Source organism: Onychostruthus taczanowskii, unplaced genomic scaffold, assembly GCF_017590055.1.
Source record: "Onychostruthus taczanowskii isolate IOZ18803 unplaced genomic scaffold, ASM1759005v1 scaffold29, whole genome shotgun sequence".
In the NCBI taxonomy this organism is placed as follows: domain Eukaryota; kingdom Metazoa; phylum Chordata; class Aves; order Passeriformes; family Passeridae; genus Onychostruthus; species Onychostruthus taczanowskii.
The window spans coordinates 492,215-504,676 of NW_024500239.1; the positions used below are offsets into that span (position 1 = coordinate 492,215).

The 12,462-nt window shown below is 40.9% G+C and overlaps 1 protein-coding gene across 7 annotated transcripts in view; it reads left to right on the forward strand.

Moving 5' to 3' along the window:
* Positions 1-12,462, forward strand: part of FHOD3 (formin homology 2 domain containing 3) — a 375,703-nt gene that overhangs the window by 301,099 nt on the left and 62,142 nt on the right. For all 7 annotated transcript variants that reach the window (XM_041408064.1, XM_041408058.1, XM_041408059.1 and 4 more), the window contains 3 exons: positions 409-623; positions 6,548-6,853; positions 10,581-11,470. In XM_041408064.1, the coding sequence (XP_041263998.1) occupies positions 409-623; positions 6,548-6,853; positions 10,581-11,470 (1,411 nt within the window). The remainder of the gene's footprint in view (positions 1-408; positions 624-6,547; positions 6,854-10,580; positions 11,471-12,462) is intronic.

Consider the following 12,462-nt stretch of genomic DNA (forward strand, 5'->3'; position numbering starts at 1 on the left):
CTTTTTTTTCTTTTTCTTTTTTTTTTTTTTTTCTTCCTCTCCCGTTTTAGTTTTGGGAGAGGGAGGGCTGAGAGGAGGAGGAGGAGGAGGAGGTGAAGGAGGAGGGTGAAAAGGAGGACAGACAAATGCTTCCAAAAAGGAGGACTGTGCAGACAAAATACTATAGCTAAAGGTTCTTTAACTCTGCTGGGTTTTACTTTTGTATTGTAATGAGCAATTTCACATTTTTCAGGGCAGTAGTCTTTGCTTTAGTGTGCACTTTTTGGCAGATTGAGCAAGCAGGCAGTTCAGTGCTACGTTCCTTGTGTCAGGAAGTCAGCTCATTCTCTGCAGGTGTTTCATCCATAAACAAGCATCAGCCACAGGCTTCTTTTTCTTTACGGAAACCCTCTGGAATTTAACTTTCAGATACAAATACTTGGAGAAGTTGGCAGCAGAGGAGTATGAGAAGGAGCTGAAGAGTCGGAGTGTCAGCCGAGGCAGAAGTGAGCTGTCCTTGAACCTAAGATCTCCTTCAGCTCCATCCTCACCTGTACCCAAGTGCATCAGCCCAGCATCCATAGAGTCCCAGGAAGAGCTGAAGACCCCTTCCATCCCATGTGCAACTCCTCAGCCCTCAGAAGGTAAGTGAAAAGGAGGGTAGGGGAAACAATGCTGGGTTTATCAGTTTCTCCTGGGATGGTGATTTTTGATGCATGAGTGCAAGAATACAATCTATAAGGTGCCACAGTAAAGGGTCTACATTGTTTCATCCTGTCTTCCTAAATTGCCTGGTTTTTTGCATTGATTTGGATATTATGTAATCTGTTCAATAATAGGATACATTGCAAATTGTAGCGATGATTCATACTGTCATTGTCTGTTGCTCTTCAAATGGGATAATTAGAAAATAGAGAATACACAGGGTCTTAATTTTAGTGCCATGCTCCTTATATACGAGGAGTTACTGAATACTAGACAAACAGTATTCCTGCCAACAGATTTTGCCTATGTGGATTCTCTGAAAGAAATGCAACAGATGAATGCCAAGATTATAATAACCTTCCAGTAGAGCACAGGCTGAATGTGACCAACTGAAAAGTTCTTGAATTGAAGGCAGGGGGAGTGTGTTGATTATTTTTAATACCAAGAAACAACTCTTAAAATTGTAGCACAAGTCATAAAGGACTTAAAAGAGACCACAGACAATTAGTAAAAAGGAAAGTATAACTAGTGTTTGCACGGTTGGTTTCCTGTCATATAATTTATTGGTGTACAGAGCAATGCTTTCTGTGTATGTTTGTATGTCATTCTGCCACTTGCATCATGTACCTCTCCTTCAGTCCTCAAAACAACACATGCCATACAGATTTACATTTGCACCACATGATGTTGTATTAACATTGGGAGCTAGAATGCATGTTGAGGGCAAATTATCGCCATCACTCATTTTTATTTTATTTGATTTCCTGCTACATGCTATTGGTGATTAATGCATTTGTAACTTGCACTGCTTGGTTTTATGGAGTGTTATGGCTGGTAGCATGCTATAAAGCAAGGCAATTTAAGAAAAACGTTACAAATACTGAATGCTGCATATGTTTGTCCTCACTGTACTAAGTAGGTGAAGTTTATTTTATTTTGTTTTATATATTTTCCCAATTATATTCCCCAGTTTTCTTGTTTGGAACCTTAAGAGTCTCGATGGAATTGTTTGAACTTAGAAACCACAGATATTTTCCTTCAATATTGGTAGTCAGAAATATCCAAACACCCATTTTGTTTAGTGCTATATTGCTTTTAGAGCAAATAAGCTGGATTTTTCCACGATTAGGATTTCAGAGCTGGGTAGGGAGCAAGTATCTCTTGTGATGATTATTTTAACATATTTCTCCTGCAAGCATTAAAAAAAAAAAATTGCAGGATGAAATGGAGCAGCACAAACCATTTGGAGAATACATTTAGAGCAGGTGTACAGGGCAGCTTCAGACAGCCAGAATGTGGCAAAGCTATCAATCTGTGGGTAGACAGGACATCTCTACTAAAACTCCTGGCAGTATAATAGACACTGGAGGGCAGCACCTGGAAGCCTGGCAAATGGACCACAAGGGGAGGCTATATGGATGGGGCAGGGTAGCCTTCCAGCCAAGGGCAGCTGCAGGCAGATGGCCAGGACAGAACCTCAACAGAGGCCTGAAATCTGTGGGATCTGGGCATGGGGAATATTTTTTCAGACCTATCAAAAGTACTGGAAAGGTCATAGGAAGTCATGAGCATGTGGGCAGGACACACCATCTGGAAGTGCCCATATTATTGGATATCTGCCAGGGGGGAACAGGCTTAATGTAGACACTGTGATGTGGTCTCTATACTATTATGTGACTTCCTTATGCTCCATACTGAATTAAAATCTCAATTTTACTGGTTTTAGGAAGGGTTATGAGTCCCACTTAATAGGTAGAGAAAATGAAGCATTAACTTGCTCAAGTCAGTTGTAAGAAAAGCTGAAACAGAGCCATGGACAGGACTCAAATTACTTGCACCCCAAGCAGTTGCTTTTAATATGGGGTTCACCATCTTCCCAAGCAGGAATGAAACTGCAGAAGGAAAACAGTTCCTTGGTTCTGTGCATACAATGCTCTAACGACTCTGCAAGAATGGTGTTAACAGATGTGTGATATTCATCTGCAGAATTCAGGACCTGAGGTCAAAGGCAAATAGTGTTCATCTACTAGCAAAACAATAAGGGATTTTTGAAGTCAGATTTCTTTTATTCCTTTTGTGCTGAAATATCCTTTGGCCATCCAGTATCTACTAGTATTAAGAAGGAAACAGATTCTGTCTGTGGAACTTTGTCTCACACTGTGAAATATGTCAGTACCATTTCCCAGTATAAAAATCTAGGCTTACTCAGCTGCAGTGTTTTCTCATATAAAACAATTGGTTCCACTGAAGTAATCAAGTCTTGTAGGACTTACTCTTGTAAAACTTGTGTTATGGCATTCAGAGGAAATGAAGGCAGTCCTGTAACTGCAAAAAGGAACTTAGGTTTTTTTCAGATCAGCTACTTACTCTTTTGTAATTTCATTGGAGAATATTTTGTGAAGTGCAAGTATGCAGTAAAGGAGGAACAACAATAACTGAGACATCTCTGAAGTCAATCTACAAAGGAATTTCAGGTGAGCCCTTCTCTGAAAGAAGCAGCTTTTTTAGCACTTGAGAAAGTAAACAGGCCAACCCAAGTGCACACTGTGGACAGTAGAAGACCTTCTGAACATAGTGGTAGTTGAGTAGGGTTTAAATGCTGCCCAAAACATGGCTGATAAGAGCATCTCAGCAGCTGGGGGAGCACCAGGGCATGAGCATGCAATGAGGCCAATGCAGCTCCAGTTGCAGAGTCAAAGGAACCATGATACAGAAAGTCTGAGGAGAAACTGGGGTGGGAGGACAAAAAAAAATCATTTCTGACTGCACGAAGAAAGAGCCACTTTAGTCTGCACCTGTTCTTACCAACACAACGTATGGGAGGAAAAGATTGGAGTGGGAGTGGGGAGAGATAAGGAGTCCCTGCAGAATTCAGAGGAAGAGGAATCCTGTGCTGGAGTAGCTGAAGGGAGATAACATTCAAGACTTTAGGCAGTGCCTGAACAATTGAACCAAGAGGTCTTGGGCAGGCATAGACATATTCAGACTTACTGTATGCATCCACAAGAGACACTCAGCATATCTATCTCACACCTCCAAGTGGAAGGCAGAGAAAATAGATGGGGATGTGGTTGGCTAATCAATTAGCCTGACAGGGGATTAGATGTGAGCCCAGAGGGATACTTCTTCTCTCTGAGGGCTTATAGGACTGGAGGCTTGAGTTCTTATCAGCTGGATATAGCATCTTGTGTCTGCTTCAAAGTTGATTTATAGTTGAGTATTAAAGAAAATGTCCATATTCCTCTACTGCATTATAAGTTCATAGGCTTGCTTTTCAGAAGGGATCAGCTTATAAAGGTATCATGCTCCTTAACATCTCAGGCACACCTTCGTTGCTGTTGATGGTTTTTGATTTGACCAGGCTTGCTTTCCTGAGTCTCTACAGTCTCCACCAGCAAGAAGTCTGAAGACAAGGAACAGAGCCTGGTCTGTTATTTATTTCTCTTGCCACCTGTGAGGTTGCCACTTAGAGCAGTGTTTTGTCTGATATGAAAAAGGACCCAGTAGGTGTGGGACTGAAAGTTTGAGCTCATTTCAAAGAGGCCACTACCAAGCATTCACTGAGAATTTTATTTTTTAACATCTTCAGAAGTTCTCACTAATGTCAATGCAGTGGATTACATGATGGAAATGCAAGTGATGGACACTTGTCTAGCTTGCTGGCTTTGTTCTCTTGAGAGTGTTTCCTGGCAGATTTGATTTTTGTACTGTTTCTTAAGGGAAGTGCTGCTGGACTTAGCTCACTATTTTCAAGTGATTTTAGCTACAGGTGGATTGTTTGATGTTATCCCTATATATAGAGAGAGAGGCTGTCAAAATGAGTGTCAGCATATCCTTGTTTTGTTCCAGTACTTGGATTTTGTTATTCCTGGAACTCAAAAGAGCAGACTGTGTCAGTATAGTGCTCTTTACTCTTTGTTATGCATTAGATTTTGCTAAGTTGCTGCTTATTTCTGGTATGTGTGGAATATTTCTTGTAAGGAGAGTATCTGGAATTCTTTTGAGCATTCAAATTTTCTCAAGCATTTCTTACATCTCCCCTGACTTTCTTCTGTTGCATCTTCAGTGTGGCTTCATGATGAGAAAGTTGCAGTAAGCGCAGGAATCCTGGCCATGTTTTAATCAGCTTCTTTCTCCATCTGAGCTGTTAGAGTTTACTTTTTTGGTTATTGCATGACAGTTGGTTTGTTTTTTAGGGTTTTTTTTAGAGATAAATATCTAAAATTTATATGAAATTATGATTATTCATGGATTAATTGGTGACATTTGTATATGTGGACTATTGAACCATGGCAAGCCGAGAATCTTTCTTGCTAAAGTACCACATTAGTTCCAGGAACTCCTGAAGATTTCCTAAGCTTTCATCTCAGTCGTATTCAAATCTTGGCTTGACTTTAAAATGTTCTCATTCTATACCTACACACTGACAGCTGTGGTGAGAAACACATCACTGGGATTTGCAGTGTCTGCCAACTTCTTGGCAGCCCTCTATAGTTTTGACTCTCTCCTAGGCAGTGTCCAGGATACAGTCATAGGTAAGGTACATTTGGAGAAACGAGGCATGGGCAGAGGTGCTTGCATATCTAATATTAGACATTTAGGTGTTCTCAATGGAGTAGAATGTGATCTTCATTATTTTGGCTTATATTTACTTAGTATAAATCTACTTTGCTGCTCACTAGAGGACTGAAATATTTGGATTGCATTCCAGTATTTCAGTGTGATTTTTTTTTTCCTTCAAAGGCTCATGTCATACCTGAAGAAATTCTTGTTGTGTTTTGTGTAATGAGAAATCCAGAAGACTCTTTTGCAATTTTGTAATGAAAAATAGTTAACTGAGGGACAAAACAAGTATGATTTGGTCTTTATAGTTCAGCCACCCAGAAGATTTTCCCACACACAGGGAATTTGGGAGGTATGCAGAGCTAACATGCATGTCCGTTTTTGCCACACCTTGCATGGCCGTTTCAGGTTTTACAGAACTGTGAGCTTCTTGATGCGAATATGTGTGGGTGCTCTTCAGTTTCTTTGCAGCATGCAGGGAATATTTGCATGTGAAAATCTGCTGTTACTACTAAAAACCCTAAAGGTGAATGAATTATTTTTATTGGGAAAGCAGGGAAGAAGAAACCAAGTGTACTATCAACAATGTTTGCTGTGTGCCAACTGATAAAAAAGCTCATTGTGTGCCATATGCCAGCCAACTGGAAACTAAATATGTGCCATATGCCAGGCAGTTGGAAACTTTGCTGAATTTTGATGTGGCTATTCTGAAGTAAATGTGCATGAAACAACATATGGTTTTTGTCAGCCAAATGTGTGACAGTGCCATTTCGAGACTGTGCCATTCAAGTGTGTTATTAAAACTAATATTTGTATTTTTTTTTGTTGAAGTGTTCCTCATCAGGTGAAAAAAGAACTCTTCCAGAACCCAAAGAAAATTCAACCAAAAGCCACAATCACCCTCCTTTTTGTTTGATTTTTTTTTTTTAATCTCTTCTTTCCTGGCTCTGTCTAGGCACTGAGTTGTCAATGCTCAGGTGAGATGCCCAATTTCTGCTGGTTCGTTCAAATCCTTGTGTGGGTCCAACACTGCAGCTGTGGAAGTATGTATAAAAACAGTGGGCTGGCTCCAGACAGCGAGTGAGGGGGCCTGCCAGGTCACTCTCACGTGCAATGCTGTCGTCTCACAACATCCATCAGTCTGCTGCTCCTAATGTTCCTGAGCACACCGTGGACTTGCGTTTTATTTTCTTTCCATAAGGCACTTGTACAACTCTCACTTCGCTCTCGTTTTGAGGGGTGAACCTGAGACGGCTCTGTTGATAAGTGAATCTCTTTCTCCCATTGTTCTCTCCACCAGTGAGTGCCAGTGAACCCGAACCAGAGACAGAGACAGAACCAGAACCAGAGCAGGAGGCTGAGGCTGAGGCCAAACAGGGAACGGAGACACCCAAGGAAATAGAGGCTGCAGAGGTGGGACCAGAGAGTGAGGTGGAGCAAGGACCAGAGAGAGAGCCAGAAGAAAGTGCAATACTCAGTGAAAAGGAGAGGCAGAATGAGGAAGTGAATGAAAAAGACAACTGTTCTGCATCCAGTATATCCTCAGCAAGCAGCACTTTAGAGAGGGAAGAGAGAGAGGACAAGTTAACCAGTGACAATGAAACTGGTAAAGTGAAGCTTTTTCAATAATGAAGGTTTTCTGGTGGAAAAAAAAGTGTTCAATTAGCAGTTCTGATATTATGTTAATTAGCTAACAAACCCTTTGCACCTATCTAAGCCTTTCTTCACTATGGCCAGGTCTTGTCTACTCTCTGCTTGGACATCCGTACTTTATTGGGGTTACTATGTTTGGGGACAGTAGGGCCTTGATGAAATAAAGGTTCGTTTGATTTGAGATATTGTTCTTCCCCTAAGATTAATATATTAACTACTGAATCAGCATGTGCATAGACTTGGCTCTCTAGCTCCTGGAGAATTTATTTGGATTTTCTGTACATAAGTCAGTGAGACAAAGGGCTGTGCTGACACAATTCGTCACGAGTTTTCAGATGCCTTTTGTCATCATTTTAGTGGAAAAGGAAGAGCAGTGAGGGCTGAGATGTTTGTTCCTTCCCATCAGTACTTCTGTCTTGGACAGGCTTCAGACAGCAGAGAGAGATACATAGGAACTGCTGAAGATAGGCCTGGGCCGTGGCATTCTTTAGTTCATGTGGAGGAGGCACATGAAATACACCTTGTCTGGAAAAGACCAGTTTCATGGTGCTGAGAGATTCTATCTAGTCAAACAGGCCACGAGGTACCAGCCTGGAAAGGCTCACCCTGGGAAACACTTTAAGTACCAAGTTTCTGCCCAAAGAGATAATGATAACCAGAGTTTGTCTTTCAGCCTAGGCAGGGAGGGAATAAAAGGCAGATTTTGACTTTGTTGATTACTCTTTCCCCTTTTTTATAGGGAGGTAAAGAAATGTAATGTAATTATGGAATTTGATTCCCAAGTTTTCTTTAGTCTGAACCATGGAATGAATTGTCCTATATTTTCTAAATTCTAGATAAGAAAATGAGGTGTGCTTCACAGTGTGAAATAGTCCTGCTCTGTCCCGAATGAAGAGGGATAGCTCTAAATCCCAACAATTACCTCATAGACATAAACTGTCAGATTGAATTGTTCAAGCTTAAATCTGTCACTTCTTTTTCTGGAAAGCATTACACGAATTACATCCTAAATTTTAGAGCTAATTTCTTTTCAGTCAGTACCACGATTGAGTTACTTAGAATGCTATTGTACTCATAAAGAATGTAGATGGATATATCTGCAGGAAAGGCTGGGAAGATGAAGGATGTTGTTACACTGTGGTAGAGTCCAAGATAGTCCAAGTGCAAAAAAAGAACAATTGCAAGTCTTTTCTCATTGCCTTGTCTGTTACTGACCTGTTACCACTCTAATTTAAAGTCCATATGTACTTTTGTTAAAAGCTAAGAAATGTATTCTTGCTAAAATCAACATGTTAAAATTCTCCTACACTACCAGTAGACCAAAGATTTATTCGGTAGTGATGAATAGGACTTATGTGGTGAGTTGTTTGGTCTCTAGTAGATGTGGAGTTCTGGAAAGCAAACAAGCACTTCCTCTAGCAGTTTTGACATTCCCAAGAAGCATTTTGCCATTTATGAGATGGCTCATTGGCTCTGCCCAGGTGCATTGAGGACAAAGGCTTGCCCTTGGTGCAAGCTTCTTCATTAGCCATCCTGCCAAATTTGGCTTCCAACAGGTCTTGTTTCTCCAATGGTATTTCAAAGCTTTACCTGTGGAGAGGGGAGCAGAAGAGACCACCAAGATAGCAAGAGTCTTCACAGATATGATCTTTGATCATCTTGGACAGTTGAGGGTGGAATTGGGGAATGCAAATTAGAGATTGTGTCTGGGCAGATTCTGATGAGTAGTTTTGCAAAGGGATTAAACACTGGAGGTTCCCATCTGGTGAAACTGAGAGGGGGTAGATCATGTGGGGTTTGTGGGATGGATCTTGGGAGCCATCTTGAACATCTTTGAAGGAAAGGCTTAGAGTAGGGGGAAATCCTCTGCAAGGGCACAGCTGGGTAGAATCTATGGTGTGGGGAAGGAGTTGTGGTGTTGTCTAATGAAGCTACCTCATAGAGAAATCAAAGAGACTACCTCAGGTGAACAAGTTTTGGTAAGAAGGCAATCCCATGGATCAAGTCTGAGGAAAAATGATCAGATAATGGAAGCACTCAGTCCACCAGCAGGAAAGTAGGTTGTATCTGTTTCTGAAAAAAAGGCTTTCTTTTATCTGGGGTTAAACCTCTGGACTGATTTTAAAACATGGTTTAGAGATTGATCTAAATAGAGACAGGAGTCACTGCTGTCTATACACTTTGTGCTGCAAGTGTTGTTTTAAGGAAGGGGAGAGGCAAGGAGTTGTGGGGCCCTGGATGTAGATCTCACCAAGAGGACACCTTCTCAGAGCACAGGACTAGATGATATGCTAAGAAAGCAACTCCATTAACAGAGAAAGCTGTAAAAAATAGTTAAAACTCCAAGGTATTGAAAAAGGTGGGAGCATAAGTGAAGAAACCAAGACAAAATGGGAGTTTAAGAAAAATGGCAACCTACAGATATAAAAGAAAATCTTTAACCAGAAGGACCCCCCAAAAAGGCAGGCTAGCAATCAATGATTAAATAAAAGAAGCAGAGTTTATGAAAAATGTGTAAGGACTATGGGGAACAGAAGGAATTCCATACAGGAAATAGAGTAAGTGTTAAGAATTATCATTGTTGCATGTTTAATCATTTCATCTGATGCCCACTGGAAAAAGGAGCACCATAATTGTTAGACACATTATCCACATTGGTTAGTAGTATTAAATTCAGGGAAATGGAGTCACAGAGATGCTTACATCATATATTTTTCAAGTTTGACCACTATAATTTCTTATTTATGGTGCTGTCTCAGACATGGTATTTTTCTTATTATTTGTGAGAAAAGCAGTCATCAGAAAGATTAAGCTTCATTACAGTGAAATGTTAAATGATTGTAATGTGGGAAGGCCAATAGTCATTCAACACTGACATATAACAGGGAGGTTAACAGTGGTTGATGAGCAGCATGTTCAGAATTATTTTATAAAGGTTCTCATATCATAAACAACTTTTAAAACCTTGCTTATGCTTACACTCTTTGCCCTGAGAATTGCCCTGAGAGCTGTATGCTGGGTATGCAGCCTACTTTGGAATCCCAATAATCTGTGTTGTGGAGATGGCCCAGGTACCCAGCCAGGGAGTTCTGAGGGCCTGAAAGCTGCCCTTCCCTAGCCAGCGGGGTGGGAGGAGGAGAAGTAAACAGCTACAGGTCAGCCTTGACATCAGGCAAGGAAGATCTCTTTCATATGATAATATTTTCCTGAGGTTGTTCTAGTACATGGCCAGGTGAAGAGTATGATGATAACCTGTTTTGTGTCATTGTCATGATATTTAAGCCCCATTTTGAAATACCAAAGGTTATGAGAATGTATGCACTGTATAAAATGAGCTGAGGTAGTATGTACAAAATGAAACCTGATTTCAGGTTTCAGGTGACAGATTTCAGGTTTCAGGAGAAACCTGAACATTCAAATCCTGAAAGTTATATCCCTACCAAACTACATGTTATTCTCTAGTCCCCTTCCTTTTTTGAGAATTACTCCTAACCCATCAAGATTAGGCCATATCAGCACTGTATTTCAAAGTAACTGTTTTCACAGTAACTGTTTACCTAGTTTAAAAGTAGTTGTACATGCATCCCTCGCATGGTTTTTTTTTTTGTTGGTTGAAGAGTGTTCTTGGTGCTCTGCCTTCCTTCCCTTGACTCTTCCCATCTCTGTGTGTGTGATTGCAGGTCCATGGTCACAGACCATTCAGGATGCTGGTGTGAATGAGCAGTGCAGCAACATCCTCAACAACAAGCGGTTTATGCTGGACATGTTGTATGCGCATAACAAAAAGCCCAAAGATGAAGAGGAGAAGGAGCTGGAGGCGAAGGAGGAAAAGAAGGAGACGGAGGAAAGCGAGGAGTCACTCACTAGCCTAGCCAGCAGGATCTCTATTCTTCAGGCCACAAAGCAGGCCAAGGATGAAAGTGTCAAAAAGATGGAGATCGGAAATCTGGACAACCAAGGCAGTGTGAAAGCCTTTGCAGAAAAATTTAACAGTGGTGAGCTGGCTAAAGGGACAGCAGTAGCTGAAGATGAAATCAGTGAACAGGTCCCTGAGAAAACACCAGCACAGACGAAGAAGGAATCTGATTACATCTGGGATCAGCTCATGGCTAATCCTCGAGAACTTAAAATTAAGGACATGGATTTTACAGACTTGGGGGAGGAGGATGATGTAGATGTGTTGGACATGGATATGGGTCCTGGGGACTCCCTTGCTCCCCCTCCTCCACCTCCACCTTCTTTTCTGGGTTTGCCTCCTCCACCACCTCCCCCCTTGTTTGGATGTCCGCCTCCACCACCGCCCTCTGCTAATTTATTGGCTCCTCCTCCACTGTTCAGCACTCCTCAGGGTTTAGGGTCACCCCAGGTTTCTAGGGGTCAGCCAGCATTTATAAAGAAGAAGAAAACCATCCGTCTGTTTTGGAATGAGGTACGGCCATTTGAGTGGCAGTGTAAAAACAACAAACGCTGCAGAGAATTCCTGTGGTCGAAACTGGAACCCATTAAGGTAGACACTTCCAAACTGGAGCATCTCTTTGAGTCTAAATCCAAAGAACTGCCTGTCACAAAGGTACAGCTTGTATTCAGTTTGCTATTTTTCTGCTATTGTATTGGTATTCATTCTGAATTAGATCTAGGTGATTTATGTTGTTTATATCAAACCAGTGGAAATTACTGGATGTGTTTCTAACTTGGCCTCTGACAGAAGATATTCCATGCCCTGACGCTAGAGATGAGCCTAGGGTGGTGTATGTACCAGGTTGCCCTCCTGTCTCAGGTCTGCCAGTTGTGGGATATCACTCCAGGTGGCGAATACCAACAATTTTTACATTAGTTTGTCCATAGCTGAGTGCCAAACTAGATACTGGAGTCTGAAATATTTTCTGTTGCATTCATAAAAAGGTCACAGCATGGTGATTCATATCTGTGTATTTGACAGTTCTTCACTTGGTAATATTTTCCTAATCATTATGTGGAAAGCTTAGAATATCATACTGGGTCTGCTGCAAAGAGTCTACACATGTGCTTTGTTCTGAAGGATGGAATTATCAGCTGGACCATGTTTACAGCTGAACTTTGCAGGGGTGTTTGGTTTTTGTTTTATACTGGTGAACAGGCCTATTTAAAATCTTTAATTTATACAATGTGGCAATTTTAGGATAGAAGCTGGCAGAGGAAATACCTCCGTAGCTAGGATTCCCTCTTCCTTAGTATTGTTATAAAATAAACTCACAAAGGCTCATGACATGGCTGTTTAACATTAGAATCAAGAACAAAACAAAGCTTTTTATAGTTACACTTAGGAGAAACTTGAAGTAGCGTTATAAAAGTTATTAGCCTGAACATTTGTTTTTCATGGCTACATAAATTCTTTTTCTTCTAAGCAGCATAATTGGTGTCAGGGAAACAATATTTTTTTCCAGTTAAAATGATAGTAAAAAATGTCCATCTCTCTTAAAATAAATGAATGGCTTGTGTGTTTTCTCTGCATGCCTATATGTCTTATAGTGATATAAAAACAGTCAGCACCTTGAATGCATTACTTCTCTTTAGCTAGAGAAA